We start from the raw sequence: 25,886 nt of genomic DNA, 5'->3' as shown, positions 1-25,886 counted from the left end.
GCTCGATCAACATTGCCTGTACCCGATTCATTATGACCATCCGCAAGCTCATTAGCACCAGCAGGAGCATTGTAGTCCAATGGATCAAACTCCCCTGTCTCCTCAACCGCGTTATGTATCTGAGGAAGCACGACAGCCTAACAAAACAAGCAAATCAAGTAAGCACAACAAATCATCGACGAAATTCAAAGGTGTAATAATGCAGGAAATTAAAAGTAGTTTGTTACATTTTTAGCTACTTCCACCATCTCAATCACAGCACGATCAACTAGCCCTTGCCCAAACACGCTGGCCTGTAGACACGCAAATCATCACTAGCGAGAAGAGAAAACAAAATGAAGTTGAGTTTCTAATTTTTCAATCCATAATCTAACCTCGTCTGCTGCGGTGCAAAGAGAGGCTGATGCATGAGACACGATGTCGTTGCCCACACCATGCACGGCGCCACCCTACTGCATGTTGGAAAATCACAAAAAACTAGGTCAAGCAAATAGCCCAACTTTCCAACATAAGCAAGTATTAGTGGGAATAGTACTAACAATCAGCGAGCTAGGCGCCAGAGTTGTGCCATCCGAGGTAGTTACCGCGGAGTGGATGGGTGCACTATTGGTGGGCGCCATCAAATCCTTGCAAGCATGAATTCCGTGGAATCCCGCCACCTCTATATATAGCGTGTCCAAATTTTCATGTTCCCTCCAACTTCATCCATTCAAATTTTGAATCCCAAGCGCTCCAAAGCTACGGGCTGGTGAAATTTTGAATCTTAGCAAGCCAGGCCGATTGAGCGACTCCATAGGCTCATACAGGAGGGGGAAATCACGGGTGAAGCTTGGTAAAGTTGACAATAACAGTACATACGCATTTACTCGCCCATGTGTTCTCCATCTTTGTCTGTGAAACACATCTTGTCATGCCCAGCACACCCCCATCCCACGCCAAGCACGCCATCATCGCGATTATAAAGTTTTTGGGCAGCGAACCTACACTGTGACATGTCCATGTCCTAGAACACATGGGCGACCTCGCTAGCACAGTGCTTTGCCGCAGCAGGAGACAACCGCGCCGCTCGCTGCACGTCTTTGTCCAGTGTTCCTTTTCGTTGTGTCAACCATCAGCACAACAGGGTTTTTTACACACGCCTAACCACATTTTCTTGACAAACAGGTTGACCAACAAATATCAACCATGAAAAACTAGCTGTTCTGACATCCGGGCACTGATCGCACACACGATACAGCTTGACAAAGGTTTTCTAAAATAGTTTTTTTTGCAAGACCATACAATTAGCATGAAGATGAAACAAACTCCCCAGCGCATGTAGATGAAACAAACACCCCAGCCGTATTTGCAGTCAAACCAAATCTACTTTATCATAAATGCAATCCTTTTTACCCGGGAGTGGACAACACACATAACTCCGCCGCTGTGCCCAAGGGTTGGCCTTACGGTGGGTAGGTGCAAACACATCTGCGCCTGCTCGTCAGTCTGTTCCAAAGACCTCACCGGCCATGCCTCATGAAAATTCACGAGACGTGCCCAGTGCTGCGAGTTGTCTAATCAAAATGCTGGGCATGCATCAGCACATGATCACATCAGTTCTCCCACGCCTCTGACTAGTCGAGCACGCGCGGGGTGCCATCGACACATCGCATGTGTCGCATAGTAATGAAAAAAAGGTTTCATTCCCAACAATGGGAAACGATCCTACCCAGAGATCTCTGCCTCCCCCAAGGCCCATTTTTCCGATCAGACCGCGGCCCAATTGCCCGGCAACTGGGCATTTGGAATGCTTCGCAAAATATTTCCGAGTTTCCCACCCGAAATCAGTCCACAAATATGGCAGTAACATGAGTGAAAATTACCAAAGTCATATAAAAAGATTTAAGCATAACCCAGTCGCACACTTGAACTCATTGTAAGCCTGGATATCAACAATACATTTCTACCCAAGCTACAAATACAAACACAAACCAAATTTGCTGACGACATAAACTACAGGAAATTAGGCACAAAGGGTTCTGCCCGCTTTCCGCAAGAGTTTCGACGATGTCTGAGCACTCCACATTTCCCACACTTAGGCATCTTCCTTGGAGCTTTCGGAATATCTCCCCTTTCTGGACATGTCGTGCTCTTGTGCCCCTTCACCCGGCATATCGCACAAAACCTTGACCTCTTCATTTTATCTTCATACGGAGCCTTGTCTCTGCTAGTGGTTGGCCTCCCCGGCTGGCCCATCTCTTTTGCAGGAGCAATCCAAGAACAGTTTGACAATGCATTCCCGTCAACAATATTAATACATGCATCAGCATTTTTTTCACCATGGGTACCATCTTTGGCTCTCTGCTCCAAAGCCTCACGCTCTTCGAGTCCCATACCATCCTTGTCATGGCTTAGGGGGAGAAGAGTTGTGTAAACCTCCTTCATCATGGCCATGAAAACATCATAGCACTTCACATTACTATCGCCCAGCCTAACACATTCAAGCGCCTTCATGTACATGGCGTTGTGCCTGTAAGTATCAAAACCATGCGGCCCTCTGTCCTTCTGGTATCGAACAAGGTGCTCCGGCAATATATCGCGGGCATCCCTAGTCCAGCGTTTTAGTATGTGCTTATCTGGGATCTTGCTCAATTTGAGCTCAATCATAACCTGCCACCACGGCAAATGAGACCTCAGACTAGCACAACTTTGTTTGCATGGCAGATGACATTGTGTAGCATCATACGAAGATGTTTTTACTTACCTTCAACGAATGACAGCAAACCATTCCAGAGTGCTCAAAAATCCCACATTCGCAATTAAAGAAACTCTGATCATCATCGACTTCAACCTTGAACTGTACTTTGCTCCATTTCTCTCTTGCCAGAGCATCAACGTGAGTAAGAATGTATATATTTTTCAGGACAACAACATCCAGTTCATAGACCCCTGCCTTGTACAAAGCATCTCCAAATTGCTCAAACATTGCCCTTGTGTATATCTTGCTAGCATGCCTCTCAATTGGAAGATTTACTCGCAACAAAACCCCACTCTGAAACATATCAAAACACAAAAAATGAACAGATCAGGCATCGGTGTACACTTCGTCTAATACATCTACCAATCAAGAACATGTCTATGGAGACTGGTTTACTAACTAGTAAAGCGACCGGCCGACTCTTTTCTCAGAATATACTAGTGCGGTTTGTTTCTCCTGGAAGCTCTCTTCAGACTCTCTGTCAAACTGGAGCTTCTCATACTGTTTGAGGAACAGATGCATTGGACAGCCCGGGGGGACATAACTTTTAAGCATGTGATTGGCACTTTCACTCCGTTGAGTACTAGTCATCTTTGCGCAAAAAACACCTCTGAAATACGGCTTTGCCCACTTATGCCGCACCTCATAAATTTGAGTAAGGTACGGGTGCTTTCTCAGTGAATATTTATCAAGCATCGCAGACCATCCATCCTCGAACTCTTGCTCCGTGACCATGTGATGAACCAGCTTATGAAATTCACTTTTGAAATCAGTTTTCTTGCTCCACAAAACCCCCATTGATTCCTTTGCTTTCTTCAGCACATGCCATTTACACCACCTATGCGTTGTATTGGGCATCTCTGTTTCTATAGCCAATTCCATTGACCGCGCCTGGTCTGCAACCAGTAAAGTAAATTAGATCCATTAGGAGCTTACATCATGGAAAGTATTGGTTCAAGAAAAATGAGAGATTCACATCTACCCCTAATCTAGCCGTACCTGTTAATATTGTTTGCGGGTGTTTACCCCCGACCATCCTGATGAATTCATGGAAAACCCACTTGAATGTGTCCTCCTTCTCATCCCTCAGCATGACACCTCCGAAAATTATGCTCTAGAAGTGATTGTTCACTCCTACAAACAGACCGAATGGCATGTCATATAGGTTGGTCCTGTATGTGGTATCAAATGTTACAACATCTCCGAAACACCTATACTGGTCCACACTACACCCGTTAACCCACATAAGTGTCTTAATCCAGCTCTCGTCATCAACCTGGACAGTATAGTTGAATTCTGGATCCTTTGCCTTCATCTCCGCAAGTATGTCCATTGTTTTCCGGGCATCTGAATCAGACTGCTCCTTGTTCAACTTGCAACACAGCGTCTTCAGTGACCGTTTTGTAAATGGCACATTATCAACTGTTCGAAAAAAACTACCAACTATACTAAAAACCTTTCCAAGACTGACATTGTTCTCTCTAAGCTGCCTAACAAGATCCTTAGTATACCGGTCAATGAGCCTGTGTGACGGCCAATGCATCTTCTCACCACAAGTGCTTGACAAAGAGTGGTTGTGTGCCGCCCGGTGCTCTGAAATATACCATCCATTGTCGTCCGACCGAAGCAGCCTGATCCGGGCAGCACAACCGCACCGTGTTGATCTTGTATTCTCCCTCTCCGGTTTACCCTGCCGATGCACATAACATGATTTGTCAGCCTATACCATATTCTTGCAGACTTTTTCTCCCCAAACAGTGATGCACAAAAAGAAAAACAAACGCACCGCACATCCACAGACTATCTCCTGCATGCACTTCACCCGCTCCACATTTAGCCTGCTTTTCGAATACCTTATACCAAATCCAAGCTCCCACGAATATAAATTGTAGAATTGATAGGCTTCACCCAATGAATCAAAAGAGCTCCTGACAGCTGGGTTGACAACATTGCCATCTCTTTTCAATATGAAAGCCCTCATGGACAATTCAAGGGCACTTTTCCGGTTCGGGTTGAGCTCGCGCTCAGCGGGGGCCTTTCTGATCCTTACCCTGTTATTTTTGAGAGACAACTTAAATAATTCGCATAGAAAAGAAAATCAATTCCTCTTCCTCAATGCACCAGATTACACGAAACTGTCAATTATTGCCCCCCTGATTTCCAATTTTATACAAAGGCAAACCCGACAAAGCAGGACTGCAGATAAAAAACAAGATATGCAAACAAAATCTTTTCCTAGTATCGCACTCCGACACCTCTCGACTTTTTAGTTAAACTAGCTACAAACAGGACAGGATATGCAATTTCAAATAACAAGAAGACTGTGCAACAGCCCGCACGCAGATAATCCCAGTAATTTCAGAAACCTAATGTAATCAGTCAGACACACAGTGCGGATTTAGTACAGACCTGTACTAAATAACTACATAACATATAGCTAGATGCTAATGAAATCGTTTTTGCATATATGACCAGCACACAAAAGAGATCAGTTCTACGCGCGATTACCTGCGTGTCCATCCGCTCGTAGCCTCTGAACAAACTTGCAAGAGCGGGTCCTCGCCAAGAAATCCGGCATCTCCGCCACCGCTACAGAGGTCCCCTGCACGGCGAATGTCAGCCTCGGCGACGCTGATAGAAGCCTGGGACTCTATAGGCCGGGAAGCACCAGTATTGCCCGCATGCCCGCGGCTAATCCTGAGCGGAAAAAATCAAATCAAGGAATTTCAAGGACAAACGGCAACCAGATCTAATCCTAACTTCATCTTTTGCGTGAGACAAAAACTAGTAGCTCTGCTAAGTGGCATCTGAATTACCTCTGTTCGGAATCGCCCTCCGTTTCCATGGACAGGTCCATGGAGCAGGCTCCAAGGTCTCGATCCAGAGGAGGAAGACGAACTGGAGAAAGGAGCAGCAGGAGGCGTATGGGCCTGTGCCCTGACGGCCAGTGCTTTGAGAAAGGGATAGCTGGCCACGCGATGTGGGCCAACATGCCCTGCGCCTCGACTCGAGACTAGTCACGTGATCTTTGCAACTGTACCAAACCCAGCTGCACCGTGTACCAGCCCACGCACTCCGCGAGTCCAGCTCCACAGCAACGAAACATTTGTTCCACACCGATACGCCTATGAACCTAATACCTATTACTAGGGAACGGACAGGGGAGAGACAGCAAAGTGATGTTTGCCAATCCCCAGGAACGGTTGGACGGCCATGATTAAGTCCACACGAGCCGCCGTCCACCGAAAAGTCGCTTCGCAGCCATGATCGGCTATCATGGAACTCGGTCGGCACAACAATTACTTGCATGATGATTCACTATAGCCAGCTTAATTCTTGCGTACGTATATCATCGTACTAGGCAAGTTGGCATGCATTTACGTACTAGCTGATATAGTAACATTTCATCGTACTAGGCAAGTTGGCATGCATTTACGTAGAGTATATGTACTGTATTTTGTCGCTTAGTTTTATGTGTGATCACACATGCATGGACAAACTACATGTGTACGCAACATGAACTTATTTAATTTGAGTTCAGTTCCATGTAATATTGCTGGCTAAGTAATTAATCTATAATAATATGTATGGTGTTCATGAGATCCATGAACTATAGTATTTGTTATATGTACATTGTACATGTGTGTGTGTGTGTGTGTGTGTATTGAGATTAGTTTGTAACATGAAGCTACTTTAGTTCAGTTCCATGTAATATTGCTGGCAGGTTAATTAAACTAGCTATCTGTACGGTCCATATGTATGTCCGTCCAGTTTCATTGGGAGCATGCGCGCACTAGTACTTGTTATATGTACACTAATTACATGCATGTAGTTTCGCAAATAGAAGTAGGGGTAGGTTTCAAAAATAGGGGGGGGGGGTATAGAGCTTAGAAAGAATTCCAGTAGAAAACCTTGAGAGCCATCATTAGTCTCTTTCAACAAACATAATGGAAGGCTTGTTCAATTTTCTAAATCTGTTGTGTCTGTGCAGATGGCTAACAAAGTTTGCATGTTAAAGAAAAGATGCACCAGGTCGGCCTTAGAGAGTTCCACAAAATAATACACATGTAGCAAATTTGATTTGTCATAGGAAGTGAATAGTTAATCGGTGCGGTTAATGATGCCATGCAAATAAATAAATCTGTGTATACCTCATCAAACATCTCAGTAAGCGCTTGAAGTTGTCCATCATAACCACAACAATACGAACATGGAAGAGTGGTGGAAATTAATTCGCCACCTTCTTGAAGAACTTGAACATATTTGAGCTGGCTTGTACTCCCTCCGTCCCATAGTATAAGATTGTTTGCAAGTTATTTTAGCTTGCAAAACCATCTTATATTATGGGACAGAGGGATAGCTTGCAAAACCATCTTATATTATGGGACGGAGGGAGTACAATCCATCTTCTGAGAACGTTGATCTTGTGCGCCATACGACTGGAAATGTCCTCTTCAAAAGAAAAGAAAAATGTTTACATTCATCATCTTCTCCAATATATTGCAAACCATTGCTCAAGTCATTGGAGTACCCAAACATTTCTTGCAACAAGAGTGTAACACGAAAAAAAACTCAAATGGCTCCGATGATATTAACAAAATTTGAGTTCCTCCCCCTACAAAATTTATTTGAGCACCTATAGCCTCTGCACCCCGATGTCAACATAGATTTCATTTCAATTTTTAAATAGTGTCAATTCTCTTAAACTAATTAAAATATGTTATGTACATTTGTGTGATCTGTAATTTTATATTCGTATGGACTCACTGCCCATGCAAATTTTGAATACTACTATATATCAAGCAATTAATAAAATTAACTTCATATCATCCTATTTCTTGTTATGGATTTAACAACTTTAACAACGTATCTATGAATAAGAAGCTTAGAGCTTAATAAGATTTCCACAACCAAATGGAATCTCGAAATCATTTCCCCTCTCAACACATTTAAACCTTTCTACATAAATCTTGCTCTAAAATAATTCCAGGACGAATGGAGCGAATAGTTTGCTTTGACCCACGATGGAATTAAATGCACATCCTTGCAGAAATCATATGCGTACCATCTTCGACAACATTGTCACCACCTCCAATATGTGGGGCACTGTCTGGTAACCTGGGGCCTCCTATTGATACGATCTACATGGTTCATACCTCGGTCTAATCGTCCGAGCACACATGCGCCAACGATCTGCCGAACTTTCGGTCCAACCGACTAATATCCAACCTCTCGAAGGTCTTACGTACGGTTTTACGAGAAACATGCATGAGATATGATTTTTTAATGGATCCACAAAAAACTTTCAAAGATTTTCTCAGAGCCTCTTCCTTCCACAATTTTTGTGATATATCACTAACCGTTATGCCCAAAAAGTTGTCTAGGATACATTGCTTATCCTTGATTATTTTCTATAAGAACCTTTGCATGAGATACATCGATCTTAGATGGGCATTTTGTCTGGCCATTTGGTTGACGAGTTGTCTCAACCTTTTTTTCCGAAAAGGGGGGTTCGCCCCAGCCTCTAAATCAGAACGATCCATACAGCCATGATTATTAATAAGCAAAAGGTCCAACATAAGTCTCCAAGTCTCGAACAAAAACTAAAAAAAGGCTCACGAAGAGCATAACAGTAATAGAAAAGACACAACCGGCTGGTATAAAAAGATAGGAACACAAAATGCCTATCCTATTACATGACCTCATCCAAACCGGTTGAAAATATTGTTGGGGAACGTAGTAATTTCAAAAAATTTCCTACGCACACGCAAGATCATGGTGATGCATAGCAACGAGAGGGGAGAGTGTTGTCTACTTACCCTCGTAGACTGGAAGCGGAAGCGTTAGCACAACGCCGTTGATGTAGTCGTACGTCTTCACGGTCTGACCGATCAAGCACCGAAACTACGGCAACTCCGAGTTCTAGCACACGTTCAGCTCGATGACGATCCCCGGACTCCGATCCAGCAAAGTGTCGGGGAAGAGTTCCGTCAGCACGACGGCGTGCTGACAATCTTGATGTTCTACCGTCGCAGGGCTTCGCCTAAGCACCGCTACAATATTATCGAGGATTATGGTGGAGGGGGGCACCGCACACGGCTAAGAGAACGATCACGAAGATCAACTTGTGTGTCTAGAGGTGCCCCCTGCCCCCGTATATAAAGGAGCAAGGGGGGAGGCCGGCCGGCCCTTGTGGCGCGCCAAGGAGGGGGGAGTCCTCCTCCTAGTAGGAGTAGGACTCCCCTTTCCTAGTCCAACTAGGAAGAGAGAAGGGGGAAGGAAAGAGAGGGAGAGAGAGAGGGAAAGAGGGGCCGCGCCCCCCTCCCCTAGTCCAATTCGGACTCCTCATGGGAGGGGGCGCGCCACCTCCTGGGCTGCTGCCCTCTCTCTCCCCTCAGGCCCACTAAGGCACAATACTTCCCGGGGGGGTTTCGGTAACCCTTCCGGCACTCCGGTTTTCTCCGAAATCACCCGAAACACATCCGGTGTTCGAATATAGCCGTCCAATATATCGATCTTTATGTCTCAACCATTTCGAGACTCCTCGTCATCTCCGTGATCATATCCGGGACTCCGAACAACCTTCGGTACATCAAAATATATAAACTCATAATGAAGCTGTCATCGTAACGTTAAGCGTGCGGACCCTACGGGTTCGAGAACAATGTAGACATGACCGAGACACGTCTCCGGTCAATAACCAATAGCGGAACCTGGATGCTCATATTGGCTCCTACATATTCTACGAAGATCTTTATCGGTCAGACCGCATAACAACATACGTTGTTCCCTTTGTCATCGGTATGTTACTTGCCCGAGATTCGATCATCGGTATCTCAATACCTAGTTCAATATCGTTATCGGCAAGTCTCTTTACTAATTCCGTAATACATCATCTCGCAACTAACTCATTAGTTGCATTGCTTGTAAGGCTTAAGTGATGTGCATTACCGAGAGGGCCCAGAGATACCTCTCCGACAATCGGAGTGACAAATCCTAATCTCGAAATACGCCAACCCAACATGTACCTTTGGAGACACCTGTAGAGCACCTTTATAATCACCCAGTTACGTTGTGACATTTGGTAGCACACAAAGTGTTCCTCCGGCAAACGGGAGTTGCATAATCTCATAGTCACAGGAACATGTATAAGTCATGAAGAAAGCAATAGCAACATACTAAACGATCGGGTGCTAAGCTAATGGAATGGGTCATGTCAATCACATCATTCTCCTAATGATGTGATCCCGTTAATCAAATGACAACACATGTCTATGGTTAGGAAACATAACCATCTTCGATTAACGAGCTAGTCAAGTAGAGGCATACTAGTGACGTTTAGTTTGTCTATGTATTCACACAAGTATTATGTTTCCGGTTAATAAAATTCTAGCATGAATAATAAACATTTATCATGATATAAGGAAATAAATAATAACTTTATCATTGCCTCTAGGGCATATTTCCTTCAGTCTCCCACTTGCGCTAGAGTCAGTAATCTAGATTACACAGTAATGATTCTAACACCCATGGAGTTTTGGTGCTGATCATGTTTTGCTCGTGAAAGAGGCTTAGTCAACGGGTCTGCTACATTCAGATCCATATGTATCTTGCAAATCTCTATGTCTCCCACCTGGACTAGATCCCGGATGGAATTGAAGCGTCTCTTGATGTGCTTGGTTCTCTTGTGAAATCTGGATTCCTTTGCCAAGGCAATTGCACCAGTATTGTCACAAAAGATTTTCATTGGACCCGATGCACTAGGTATGGCACCTAGATCGGATATGAACTCCTTCATCCAGACTCCTTCGTTTGCTGCTTTCGAAGCAGCTATGTACTCCGCTTCACATGTAGATCCCACCACGACGCTTTGTTTAGAACTGCACCAACTGACAGCTCCACCGTTTAATGTAAATACGTATCCGGTTTGTGATTTAGAATCGTCCGGATCAGTGTCATAGCTTGCATCAACGTAACCATTTACGATGAGCTCTTTGCCATCTCCATATACGAGAAACATATCCTTAGTCCTTTTCAGGTATTTCAGGATGTTCTTGACCGCTGTCCAGTGATCCACTCCTGGATTACTTTGGTACCTCCCTGCTAGACTTATAGCAAGACACATATCAGGTCTGGTACACAGCATTGCATACATGATAGAGCCTATGGCTGAAGCATAGGGAACATCTTTCATTTTCTCTCTATCTTCTGCAGTGGTCGGGCATTGAGAATTACTCAACTTCACACCTTGTAACACAGGCAAGAATCCTTTCTTTGCTTGATCCATTTTGAACTTCTTCAAAACTTTGTCAAGGTATGTGCTTTGTGAAAGTCCAATTAAGCGTCTTGATCTATCTCTATAGATCTTAATGCCCAATATGTAAGCAGCTTCACCAAGGTCTTTCATTGGAAAACTCTTATTAAGTATCCCTTTATGCTATCCAGAAATTTTATATCATTTTCGATTAGTAATATGTCATCCACATATAATATCAGAAATGCTATAGAGCTCCCACTCACTTTCTTGTAAATACAGACTTCTCCAAAAGTCTGTACAAAACCAAATGCTTTGATCACACTATCAAAGCGTTTATTCCAACTCTGAGAGGCTTGCACCAGTCCATAAATGGATCGCTGGAGCTTGCACACTTTGTTAGTTCCCTTTGGATCGACAAAACCTTCCGGCTGCATCATATACAACTCTTCTTTCAGAAATCCATTCAGGAATGCAGTTTTGACATCCATCTGCCAAATTTCATAATCATAAAATGCGGCAATTGCTAACATGATTCGGACAGACTTAAGCATCTCTACGGGTGAGAAGGTCCCATCGTAGTCAATCCCTTGAACTTGTCGAAAACCTTTTGCGACAAGTCGAGCTTTGTAGACAGTAACATTACCGTCAGCGTCAGTCTTCTTCTTGAAGATCCATTTATTCTCAATTGCTTGCTGATCATTGGGCAAGTCAACCAAAGTCCACACTTTGTTCTCATACATGGATCCCATCTCAGATTTCATGGCTTCAAGCCATTTTGCAGAATCTGGGCTCACCATCGCTTCTTCATAGTTCGCAGGTTCATCATGATCTAGTAGCTTGACTTCCAGAACAGGATTACCGTACCACTCTAGTGCGGATCTTACTCTGGTTGATCTACGAGGTTCAGTAGTAATTTGTTCTGAAGTTTCATGATCATCATCATTAACTTCCTCACTAATTGGTGCAGGTGTCACAGAAACCGGTTTCTGTGATGTACTACTTTCTAATAAGGGAGCAGGTACAGTTACCTCATCAAGTTCTACTTTCCTCCCACTCACTTCTTTCGAGAGAAATCTTTCTCTAGAAAGGATCCATTCTTAGCAACAAATGTCTTGCCTTCGGATCTATGATAGAAGGTGTACCAAACTGTCTCCTTTGGGTATCCTATGAAGACACATTTCTCCGATTTGGGTTCGAGCTTATCAGGTTGAAGTTTTTTCACATAAGCATCGCAGCCCCAAACTTTTAGAAACGACAACTTTGGTTTCTTGCCAAACCATAGTTCATAAGGCGTCCTCTCAATGGATTTTGATGGTGCCCTATTTAACGTGAATGCGGCCGTCTCTAAAGCATAACCCCAAAACGATAGCGGTAAATCTGTAAGAGACATCATAGATCGTACCATATCAAGTAAAGTACGATTACGATGTTCGGACACACCATTACGCTGTGGTGTTCCGGGTGGCGTGAGTTGCGAAACTATTCCGCATTGTTTCAAATGTAGACCAAACTCGTAACTCAAATATTCTCCTCCACGATCAGATCGTAGAAACTTTATTTTCTTATTACGATGATTTTCAACTTTACTCTGAAATTCTTTGAACTTTTCAAATGTTTCAGACTTATGTTTCATTAAGTAGATATACCCATATCTGCTTAAATCATCTATGAAAGTGAGAAAATAACGATATCCACCACGAGCTTCAACATTCATTGGACCACATACATCTGTATGTATGATTTTCAACAAATCTGTTGCTCTCTCCATAGTACCGGAGAACGGCGTTTTAGTCATCTTGCCCATGAGGCACGGTTCGCAAGTACCAAGTGATTCATAATCAAGTGGTTCCAAAAGTCCATCAGTATGGAGTTTCTTCATGCGCTTTACACCGATATGACCTAAACGGTAGTGCCACAAATAAGTCACACTATCATTATCAACTCTGCATCTTTTGGCTTCAACATTATGAATATGTGTATCACTACTATCGAGATTCATCAAAAATAGACCACTCTTCAAGGGTGCATGACCATAAAAGATATTACTCATATAAATAGAACAACCATTATTCTCTGATTTAAATGAATAACCGTCTCGCATCAAACAAGATCCAGATATAATGTTCATGCTTAACGCTGGCACCAAATAACAATTATTTAGGTCTAATACTAATCCCGATGGTAGATGTAGAGGTAGCGTGCCGACTGCGATCACATCGACTTTGGAACCATTTCCCACGCGCATCGTCACCTCGTCCTTCGCCGGTGTTTGCTTAATCCGTAGTCCCTGTTTTGAGTTGCAAATATTAGCAACAGAACCAGTATCAAATACCCAGGTGCTACTGCGATCTCTAGTAAGGTACACATCAATAACATGTATATCACATATACCTTTGTTCACCTTGCCATCCTTCTTATTCGCCAAATACTTGGGGCAGTTCCGCTTCCAGTGACCAGTCTGCTTGCAGTAGAAGCACTCAGTTTCAGACTTAGGTCCAGACTTGGGTTTCTTCTCCTGAGCAACAACTTGCATGCTGTTCTTCTTGAAGTTCCCCTTCTTCTTCCCCTTGCCCTTTTTCTTGAAACTAGTGGTCTTGTTGACCATCAACACTTGATGCTCCTTCATGATTTCTACCTCCGCAGCTTTTAGCATTGCAAAGAGCTCGGGAATTGTTTTATCCATCCCTTGCATATTATAGTTCATCATGAAGCTCTTGTAGCTAGGTGGAAGTGATTGGAGAATTCTGCCAATGACGCAATCATCCGGAAGATTAACTCCCAGTTGAATCAAGTGATTATTATACCCAGACATTTTGAGTATATGCTCACTGAAAGAACTGTTCTCCTCCATCTTGCAGCTATAGAACTTATTGGAGACTTCATATCTCTCAATCCGGGCATTTGGTTGAAATATTAATTTTAACTCCTGGAACATCTCATATGCTACATGACGTTCAAAACGTCGTTGAAGTCCCGGTTCTAAGCCATAAAGCATGGCACATTGAACTATCGAGTAGTCATCAGCTTTACTCTACCAGACGTTCTTAACGTCGTCAGTTGCATCTGCAGCAGGCCTGGCACCCAGCGGTGCTTCCAGAACGTAATTCTTCCGTGCAACAATGAGGATAATCCTCAAGTTACGGACCTAGTCCGTGTAATTGCTACCATCATCTTTCAACTTTGCTTTCTCAAGGAACGCAATTAAATTCAACGAAACAACAGCACGGGCCATCTATCTACAATTAAACGTAAACAAGCAAGATACTATCAGGTACTAAGTTCATGATAAATTTAAGTTCAATTAATCATATTACTTAAGAACTCCCACTTAGAAAAACATCCCTCTAATCTTCTAAGTGATCACGTGATCCAAATCAACTAAATCATAACCGATCATCACGTGAAATGGAGTAGTTTTCAATGGTGAACATCACTATGTTGATCATATCTACTATATGATTCACGCTCGACCTTTCGGTCTCAGTGTTCCGAGGCCATATCTGCATATGCTAGGCTCGTCAAGTTTAACCTGAGTATTCTGCGTGTGCAAAACTGGCTTGGACCCGTTGTAGATGGACGTAGAGTTTATAACACCCGATCATCACGTGGTGTCTGGGCACGACGAACTTTGGCAACGGTGCATACTCAGGGAGAATACTTATATCTTGAAATTTAGTGAGAGATCATCTTATAATGCTACCGTCAATGAAAGCAAGATAAGATGCATAAAAGATAAACATCATATGCAATCAATATAAGTGATATGATATGGCCATCATCATCTTGTGCTTGTGATCTCCATCTCCGAAGCATTCTCATGATCACCATCGTCACCGGCGTGACACCTTGATTTCCATCGTAGCATCGTTGTCGTCTCGCCAATCTTATGCTTCTACGACTATCGCTACCGCTTAGTGATAAAGTAAAGCATTACATCGCGATTGCATTGCATACAATAAAGCGACAACCATATGGCTCCTGCAAGTTGCCGATAACTCGGTTACAAAACATGATCATCTCATACAATAAATTTAGTATCATGTCTTGATCATATCACATCACAACATGCCCTGCAAAAACAAGTTAGACGTTCTCTACTTTGTTTGTTGCAAATTTTACGTGGCTGCTACGGGCTTAAGCAAGAACCAATCTTACCTACGCATCAAAACCACAACGATAGTTTGTCAAGTTGGTGCTGTTTTAACCTTCGCAAGGACCGGAAGTAGCCACACTCAGTTCAACTAAAGTTGGAGAAACTGACACCCGCCAGCCACCTGTGTGCAAAGCACGTCGGTAGAACCAGTCTCGCGTAAGCATACGTGTAATGTCGGTCCGGGCTGCTTCGTCCAACAACACCGCCGAACCAAAGTATGACATGCTGGTAAGCAGTATGACTTATATCGCCCACAACTCACTTGTGTTCTACTCGTGCATATAACATCAACACATAAAACCTAGGCTTGGATACCACTGTTGGGGAACGTAGTAATTTCAAAAAAATTCCTACGCACACGCAAGATCATGGTGATGCATAGCAACGAGAGGGGAGACTGTTGTCTACATACCCTCATAGTCCGGAAGCGGAAGCGTTAGCACAACGCGGTTGATGTAGTCGTACGTCTTTACGGCCCGACCGATCAAGCACCGAAACTACGGCACCTCCGAGTTCTAGCACACGTTCAGCTCGATGACGATCCCCAGACTCCGATCCAGCAAAGTGTCGGGGAAGAGTTCCGTCAACACGACGGCATGGTGACGATCTTGATGTTCTACCATCGCAGGGCTTCGCCTAAGCACCGCTACAATATTATCGAGGATTATGGTGGAGGGGGGCACCGTACACGGCTAAGAGAACGATCACGAAGATCATCTTGTGTGTCTAGAGGTGCCCCCTGCCCCCGTATATAAAGGAGCAAGGGGGGAGGCCGGCCGGCCCTTGGGGCGCGCCAAGGAGGGGGGAGTCCTCCTCCTAGTAGAAGTAGGACTCCCCTTTCCTAGTCCAACTAGGAAGAGAGAAGGGGAAGGAAAGAGAGGGAGAGAGAGAGGGAAAGAGGGGACGCGCCCCCTCCCCTAGTCCAATTCAGACTCCTCATGGGAGGGGGCGCGCCACCTCCTGGGCTGCTGCCCTCTCTCTCCCCTCAGGCCCACTAAGGCCCAATACTTCCCCGGGGGGTTCCGGTAACCCTTCCGGCACTCCGGTTTTCTCCGAAATCACCCGAAACACTTTCGGTGTCCTAATATAGCCGTCCAATATATCGATCTTTATGTCTTGACCATTTCGAGACTCCTTGTCATGTCCTTGATCATATCTGGGACTCCGAGCAACCTTTGGTACATCAAAATATATAAACTCATAATGAAACTGTCATCGTAACATTAAGCGTGCGGACCCTATGGGTTCGAGAACAATGTAGACATGACCGAGACACATCTTCGGTCAATAACCAATAGCGGAACCTGGATGCTCATATTGGCTCCTACATATTCTACGAAGATCTTTATCGGTCAGACCGCATAATAACATACATTGTTCCCTTTGTCATCGGTATGTTACTTGCCCGAGATTCGATCGTCGGTATCTCAATATCTAGTTCAATCTCGTTATCGGCAAGTCTCTTTACTCGTTCCGTAATACATCATCTCGCAACTAACTCATTAGTTGCATTGCTTGCAAGGCTTAAGTGATGTGCATTAGCGAGAGGGCCCAGAGATACCTCTCCGACAATCGGAGTGACAAATCCTAATCTCGAAATACGCCAACCCAACATGTACCTTTGGAGACACCTGTAGAGCACCTTTATAATCACCCAGTTACGTTGTGACGTTTGGTAGCACACAAAGTGTTCCTCCGGCAAACGGGAGTTGCATAATCTCATAGTCACAGGAACATGTATAAGTCATGAAGAAAGCATAGCAACATACTAAACGATCGGGTGCTAAGCTAATGGAATGGGTCATGTCAATCACATCATTGTCCTAATGATGTGATCCCTTTAATCAAATGACAACACATGTCTATGGTTAAGAAACATCACCATCTTTGATTAACGAGCTGGTCAAGTAGAGGCATACTAGTGACGTTTAGTTTGTCTATGTATTCACACAAGTATTATGTTTCCGGTTAATACAATTCTAGCATGAATAATAAACATTTATCATGATATAAGGAAATAAATAATAACTTTATTATTGCCTCTAGGGCATATTTCCTTCAAATATCCCGTGCTACCATTTCTCATCGGGTAGATCCAGTAACCAAACTCAGGCATGCATGCACACATGAGCCACGAGCTGAATTGTTAATCATACAGCATATTCTGGAATCCCTAATCTCACGATTTTTTAGTAGCTCTTTTTTTGCCGATAGCGATAGCTGGTTACACGCCCTGCTCTGTTGCTGCTTTCGCTAATTCTTCACCTCTGCACGCTCGTCCACCGCCTCTCCGCTCCGACCTTTCTCACCTTTTTCTTTGACAATAACATGCTCCTCTCTTTATTACCCTGCGATCAAGGTTACTTGGTTAACAAGAGAGAGATTAGCTCACCATGAGGTTCATCAAGGAAGCTATTACAAAAGGGACCCCTAGCCAGCTTAGGGCAACTTTAACCAATTCCCTCGAACCGGTTAGAGGAGTAGAAACCTGGTTTTACTCCTCTAACTGGGAACTAACCAATCTCCAATAGCAGATAGTGAAGAAAAATAATATCCTCAGCCGCGCATCCTGTCTCTGTTTTTTTGTTTCATCTTTCGGCGGTCGAGTACCCACCTCCCTCTCCGCCTCCCCCGCCTCTCCTCGTCCCCCATCCATGACGCCGGTGACCACCTCCCCCCTCCCCACACCGTTCCCCGACGCTCCTTCCTCGCAATCGCCGAACCATATGGTCGGCGCTCCCCGTCGCCGATCCACGCCGCCACGCCCGTCGCGGCGTCTTCAAGCGAGGCCTCCTCAAGCCGCCGCCGCCCCGCCGATGCGGTCCCTGCCCGCCGCATCTTCGACTTCCCCAACCTCCCTCCGCTGTGGCAATTGTAGCGGAAATACCTCAGCATCCGCCAACGAGTGTGGGGGACGTGGGCGGCGGAGATCACCGATCGCGAGACCCACAAGAGGAAGTGGAACGGGTCATTCCACATGGTGGAGCTTGCAGCCCTGGAATACGACAGTTGGCAGGTCCGGTTCCATGGTATGGAGGCACGCCTCAACTTCCCATGGGGGACGGCGCCCGCCCACCTCGTTCCATCGCCGCCAGGGCTGGTGGATGTGGCGATGGCTCGGGAAGACCGGGAGGTGAGGGAGCGCATCATGGGTGGAGGCCCCCGCCAAGGAGTACGTGGCGGACCTCCGCCGCTAGTACCCCGATCTCGTAGAGGCGGAGCGGGCGATCTTCGCGGAGCGCGCTATCGACGAGGAGGTCATCGTCATCTCCGACGACGAGAAGCAAGGCGGCGACAACGGTGGCAAGCACGGCGGCGGCAAGGACGAGGAGGAGTTTGATGTCGAAAAGTGGCAGTGCATCTTTCCCGACTCCGATGACGGCGGCAAGGGCAGTGGTAGAATAACAAGCAAATACTCAAATCATAAAAGACGCTCCAAGCAAAACACATATCATGTGGTGAATAAAAATATAGCTTCAAGTAAAGTTACCGATGGAAGTAGACGAAAGAGGGGATGCCTTCCGGGGCATCCCCAAGGTTTGACTTTTTGGTGTCCTTAGATTATCTTGGGGGTGCCATGGGCATCCCCAAGTTTAGGCTCTTGCCACTCCCTGTTCCATAATCCATCAAATCTTTTATCCAAAACTTGAAAACTTCACAACACAAAACTTAAGTAGAAAATCTCGTGAGCTCCGTTAGCGAAAGAAAACAAAAGACCACTTCAAGTTACTGTAATGAACTCATTCTTTATTTATATTGGTGTGAAACCTACTGTATTCCAACTTCTCTATGGTTTATAAACTATTTTACTAGCCATAGATTCATCAAAATAAGCAAACAACACATGAAAAACAGAATCTGTCAAAAACAGAACAGTCTGTAGTAATCTGTAGCTAGCGCAAGATCTGGAACCCCAAAAATTCTAAAATAAATTGCTGGACGTGAGTAATTTATCTATTAATCATTTGAAAAAATAATTAACTAAATAGCACTCTCCAAATAAAAATGACAGCAGTTCTTGTGAGCGCTAAAGTTTCTGTTTTTTACAGCAAGTTCAACAAGACTTTCTCCAAGTCTTCCCAACGGTTCTACTTGGCACAAACAATAATTAAACACAAAAAAAAAACTAAAACAGAGGCTAAATAATTTATTTATTACCAAACAGGAACAAAAATCAAGGAATAAAAATAAAATTGGGTTGCCTCCCAACAAGCGCTATCGTTTAACGCCCCTAGCTAGGCATAACAAGCAATAATAGATCTAGGTATTGCCATCTTTGGTAGGCAATCCATAAGTGGCTCTCATGATATATTAATATGGTAATTTTATTTTCTTTCTAGGTAAGTGTTCCATGCCCCTTTTTAATGGAAATTGAAATCTAATATTCCCTTCCTTCATATCAATAATTGCACCAACTGTTCTAAGGAAAGGTCTACCGAGAATAATAGGGCAAGAAGGATTGCAATCTATATCAAGAACGATAAAATCTATGGGCACATAATTCCTATTTGCAACAATAAGAACATCATTAATTCTTCCCATAGGTTTCTTAATAGTGGAATCCACAAGATGCAAGTTTAGAGAGCAATCATCAAAATCACGAAAATCTAGCAAATCACACAAAGTTTTGGGAATAGTAGAGACACTAGCACCCAAATCACACAAAGCATAAAACTCATAATTTTTAATTTTAATTTTAATAGTAGGTTCCCACTCATCATAAAGTTTTCTAGGGATAGAAACTTTCAACTCAAGTTTTTCTTCATAAGATTGCATCAAGGCATCAACGATATGTTCGGTAAAGGCTTTATTTTGACTATAAGCATGAGGAGAATTTAGCACGGATTGCAACAAGGAAATACAATCAATTAAAGAGCAATTTTCATAAATAAATTCCTTGAAATCCAATATAGTTGGTTTAGCATCATCTAGGGTTTTATTTCTTTTAATCCCACTTTTATCAATTTCACCATCAAGATCTAAATACTCCGAATTTTTAGAACGCATTCTAGGTAAAGGTGGATCATATTCAGTCCCATCATTATCAAGATTAATATTGCAAAACAAAGATTTAATAGGGGACACATCAATAACTTTTAGATCTTCATCTTTATTTTCATAGGAATTGGAAGAACACGCTTTAATAAAGGCGTCTTTCATAGCACGCGTCCTAGCGGTTCTTTCCTTGCACTCATCAATGGAAATTCTCATGGTTTTGAGAGACGCATTGATATCATGCTTAGGAGGAATAGATCTAAGCTTTAAAGAATCAACATCAAGAGAAATTCTATCAACATTCCTAGCCAAATCATCAATCTTAAGCAATTTTTCTTTAATAATAGATTCAAAATCAGAGGGCATCTTATTATAATTTCCATAAGAATTGTTGTAGGAATTACCATAATTATTGGAGGGATTACTAGGATAAGGCCTAGAGTTGAAATTTCCTCTATACGCGTTGTTACCAAAATTATTCCTACCAACAAAATTCACATCCATAGATTCATTATTATTCTCAATCAAAGTAGACAAAGGCATATCATTAGGATCAGATGAAACACTTGTTGGGAACATAGTAATTTCAAAAAATTTCCTACACACACGCAAGATCATGGTGATGCATAGCAACGAGAGGGGAGAGTGTTGTCTACGTACCCTCGTAGACCAGAAGCGGAAGCGTTAGCACAACGCGGTTGATGTAGTCGTATGTCTTCACGGCCCGACCGATCAAGCACCGAAACTACGACATCTCCAAGTTCTAGCACACGTTCAGCTCGATGACAATCCTCGGACTCCGATCCAGCAGAATGTCGGGGAAGAGTTCCGCCAGCAGACGATCTTGATGTTCTACCATCACAGGGCTTCGCCTAAGCACCGCTACAATATTATCGAGGATTATGGTGGAAGGGGGCACCGCACACGGCTAAGAGATCAATGATCAATTGTTGTGTCTTTGGGGTGCCCCCCTGCACCCGTATATAAAGGAGCAAGGGAGGAGGAGGCCGGCCCTAGGAGGGGGCGTGCCAAGTGTGGAGTCCTACTAGGACTCCCTAGTCCTAGTAGGATTCCACCTCCCATATGGAATAGGAAAAGAGGAAGGGAAAAGGAGAAGGAAGGAAGGGGGCGCCCCCTTCCCTAGTCCAATTCGGACCAGATCAAGGGGAGGGGTGCGGCCACCCTTGAGGCCCTTTTCCTTCTTTCCCGTATGGCCTAATAAGGCCCAATACGTATTCCCATAACTCTCCGGTACTCCGAAAAATACCCGAATCACTCGGAACCTTTCTGATGTCCGAATATAGTCGTCCAATATATCGATCTTTATGTCTCGACCATTTCGAGACTCCTCGTCATGTCCCCGATCTCATCCGGGACTCCGAACTCCTTCGGTACATCAAAACACATAAACTCATAATATAACTATCATCGAAACCTTAAGCGTGCGGACCCTACGGGTTCGAGAACAATGTAGACATGACCGAGACACGTCTCCGGTCAATAACCAATAGCGGAACCTGGATGCTCTTATTGGCTCCCACATATTCTACGAAGATCTTTATCGGTCAGACCGCATAACAACATACGTTGTTCCCTTTGTCATCGGTATGTTACTTGCCCGAGATTCGATCATCGGTATCTCAATACATAGTTCACTCTCGTTACCGGCAAGTCTCTTTACTCGTTCCGTAATACATCATCCTGCAACTAACTCATTAGTTGCAATGCTTGCAAGGCATAAGTGATGTGCATTACCGAGAGGGCCCAGATATACCTCTCTGTCAATCGGAGTGACAAATCCTAATCTCGAAATACGCCAACCCAACAAGTACCTTCGGAGACACCTGTAGAGCACCTTTATAATCACCCAGTTACGTTGTGACGTTTGGTGGCACACAAAGTGTTCCTCCGGTAAACGGGAGTTGCATAATCTCATAGTCATAGGAACATGTATAAGTCATGAAGAAAGCAATAGCAACAAACTAAACGATCAAGTGCTATGCTAACGGAATGGGTCAAGTCAATCACACATTCTCCTAATGATGTGATCCCATTAATCAAATGACAACTCATGTCTATGGTTAGGAAACATAACCATCTTTGATCAACGAGCTAGTCAAGTAGAGGCATACTAGTGACACTCTGTTTGTCTATGTATTCACACATGTATTATGTTTCTGGTTAATACAATTCTAGCATGAATAATAAACATTTATCATGATATAAGGAAATAAATAATAACTTTATTATTGCCTCTAGGGCATATTTCCTTCAGTCTCCCACTTGCACTAGAGTTAATAATCTAGTTCACATTGCCATCTGATTTAACATCAATGGTTCACATGACCATGTGATTAACACCCATAGTTCACATCAACATGTGACCAACACCCAAAGGGTTTACTAGAGTCAATAATCTAGTTCACATCGCTATGTGATTAACACCCAAAGAGTACTGAGGTGTGATCATGTTTTGCTTGTGAGAGAAGTTTAGTCAACGGGTCTGCCACATTCAGATCCGTAAGTATTTTGCAAATTTCTATGTCAACAATGCTCTGCATGGAGCTACTCTAGCTAATTGCTCCCACTTTCAATATGTATCCATATTGAGACTTAGAGTCATCTGGATCAGTGTCAAAACTTGCATCGACGTAACCCTTTACGATGAACCTTTTGTCACCTCCATAATCGAGAAACATATCCTTATTCCACTAAGGATAATTTTGACCAATGTCCAGTGATCTGCTCATAGATCATTATTGTACTCCCTTGCCAAACTCAGGGCAGGGTATACAATAGGTCTGGTACACAGCATGGCATACTTTATAGAACCTATGGCTGAGGCATAGGGAATGACTTTCATTCTCTCTCTATCTTCTGCCATGGTCGGGTTTTGAGTCTTACTCAACTTCACACCTTTGTAACACAGGCAAGAACTCCTTCTTTGACTGTTCCATTTTGAACTACTTCAAAATCTTGTCAAGGTATGTACTCATTGAAAAACTTATCAAGCATCTTGATCTATCTCTATAGATCTTGATGCTCAATATGTAAGCAGCTTAACCGAGGTCTTCATTTGAAAAACTCCTTTCAAACATTCCTTTATGCTTTGCAGAATAATTCTACATTATCTCTTCCAACTCCGAGATGCTTGCACCAGTCCATAGATGGATCGCTGGAGCTTGCATATTTTGTTAGTACCTTTAGGATTGACAAAAACCTTCTGGTTGCATCATATACAACTCTTCTTTAATAAATCCATTAAGGAATGCAGTTTTGTTTATCCATTTGCCAGATTTCATAAAATGCGGCAATTGCTAACATGATTCGGACAGACTTAAGGATAGATACGAGTGAGAAACTCTCATCGTAGTCAACACCTTGAACTTGTCGAAAACCTTTTTGCAACAATTCTAGCTTTGTAGATAGTAACACTACTATCAGCGTCCGTCTTCCTCTTGAAGATCCATTTAATCTCAATGGCTTGCCGATCGTTGGGCAAGTCAATCAAAGTCCATACTTTGTTCTCATACATGGATCTCATCTCAGATTTCATGGCCTCAAGCCATTTCGCGGAATCTGGGCTCATCATCGCTCCCTCATAGTTCGTAGGCTCGTCATGGTCAAGTAACATGACCTCCAGAACAGGATTACCGTACCACTCTGGTGCGGATCTCACTCTGGTTTACCTACGAGGTTCGGTAGTAACTGGATATGAAGTTACATGATCATCATCATTAGCTTCCTCACTAATCGATGTAGTAGTCACAGGAACAGATTTCTGTGATGAACTACTTTCCAATAAGGGAGCAGGTACAGTTACCTCATCAAGTTCTACTTTCCTCCCACTCACTTCTTTCGAGAGAAACTCCTTTTCTAGAAAGGATCCATTCAAAGCAACGAATATATTGCCTTCGGATCTGTGATAGAAGGTGTACCCAACATTTTCTTTTGGGTATCCTATGAAGACGCACTTCTCCGATTTGGGTTAGAGCTTATCAGGTTGTAACTTTTTCACATAAGCATTGCAACCTCAAACTTTAAGAAACGATAGCTTAGGTTTCTTGCCAAACCATAGTTCATACGGTGTCGTCTCAACGGATTTAGATGGTGCCCTATTTAACGTGAATGCAGCTGTCTCTAATGCATAACCCCAAAACGATAGTGGTAGATCGGTAAGAGACATCATAGATCGCACCATATCTAATAAAGTACGGTTATGACGTTCGGACACACCATTATGCTGTGGTGTTCCAGGTGGCGTGAGTAGTGAAACTATTTCACATTGTTTTTAACTGAAGGCTAAACTCGTAACTCAAATATTTTACTTCTGCGATCATATCGTAGAAACTTTCATTTTTGTTACGATGATTCTCCACTTCACTCTGAAATTCTTTGAACTTTTCAAATGTTTCAGACTTGTGTTTCATCAAGTAGATATACTCATATCTGCTCAAATCATCTGTGAAGATCAGAAAATAATGATACCTGCCATGAGCCTGAATATTCATCAGACCACATACATCAATATGTATGATTTCCAACAAATCTGTTGCTCGCTCCATTGTTCTGGAGAACGGAGTCTTAGTCATCTTGCCCATGAGGCATGGTTCGCAAGCATCAACTGATTCATAATCAAGTGATTCCAAAAGCCCATCAGCATGGATTTTCTTCATGCGCTTTACACCAATATGACCTAAACGACAGTGCCACAAATAAATTGCACCATCATTATTAACTTTGCATCTTTTGGTTTTAATATTATGAATATGTGTATCACTACGATCGAGATCCAACGAACAATTTTCATTGGGTGTGTAACCATATAAGGTTTTATTCATGTAAACAGAACAACAATTTATTCTCTTACTTAAATGAATAACCGTATTGCAATAAACATGATCAAATCATATTCATGCTCAACGCAAACACCAAATAACACTTATTTAGGTTCAACAATAATCCCAAAAGTATAGGGAGTGTGCGATGATGATCATATCAATCTTGGAACCACTTCCAACACACATCGTCACTTCACCCTTAACTAGTCTATGTTCATTCTGCAACTCCCGTTTTGAGTTACTACTCTTAGCAACTGAACCAGTATCAAATACCGAGGGGTTGCTATGAACACTAGTAAAATACACATCAATAATCTATATATCAAATATACCTTTGTTCACTTTGCCATCCTTCTTATCCGCCAAATACTTGGGGCAGTTCCGCTTCCAGTGACCAGTCCCTTTGCAGTAGAAGCACTTAGTCTCAGGCTTAGGACCAGACTTGGGCTTCTTCACTTGAGCAGCAACTTGCTTGCCGTTCTTCTTGAAGTTCCCCTTCTTCCCTTTGCCCTTTTCTTGAAACTAGGGGTCTTGTCTACCATCAACACTTGATATTTTTCTTGATTTCTACCTTCGTCGATTTCAGCATTACGAAGAGCTTGGGAATCGTTTCTATTATCCCTTGCATATCATAGTTCATCCCGAAGTTCTACTAACTTGGTGATGGTGACTAGAGAATTCTGTCAATCACTATTTTATCTGGAAGATTAACTCCCACTTGATTCAAGCAATTGTAGTACCCAGACAATCTGAGCACATGCTCACTGCTTGAGCTATTCTCCTCCACCTTTTAGCTATAGAACTTGTTGGAGACTTCATATCTCTCAACTCGCAGTGCCATCCCGCTTCCACTCCGGTTGACACGTCGCCCAAGGTTGCCGCCGACGTCGGCCGCCCCGTGGA

At 43.3% G+C, this 25,886-nt stretch overlaps 1 protein-coding gene across 1 annotated transcript; it reads right to left on the bottom strand.

Annotated features, from left to right (window-relative positions):
- Window positions 1–1,909: 1,909 nt before the first annotated feature.
- Window positions 1,910–25,824, bottom strand: LOC125554586 (protein FAR1-RELATED SEQUENCE 5-like). Its single transcript, XM_048718102.1, has 9 exons — window positions 25,813–25,824; window positions 25,675–25,764; window positions 25,379–25,505; window positions 12,687–12,893; window positions 4,524–4,789; window positions 4,001–4,427; window positions 3,409–3,633; window positions 2,744–3,054; window positions 1,910–2,649 (listed from the first exon to the last, which is right to left on the bottom strand). Exons 1-9 carry the CDS (start codon window positions 25,822–25,824, stop codon window positions 1,993–1,995), a joined length of 2,322 nt encoding a protein of 773 aa, XP_048574059.1. The 3' UTR covers window positions 1,910–1,992.
- Window positions 25,825–25,886: the final 62 nt, after the last annotated feature.

The sequence above is a fragment of the Triticum urartu genome, chromosome 4, assembly GCF_003073215.2.
Source record: "Triticum urartu cultivar G1812 chromosome 4, Tu2.1, whole genome shotgun sequence".
NCBI lineage: Eukaryota > Viridiplantae > Streptophyta > Magnoliopsida > Poales > Poaceae > Triticum > Triticum urartu.
The sequence above is the reverse complement of the archived record's forward strand: the minus strand, read 5'-3'. Positions and strand labels throughout refer to the sequence as shown.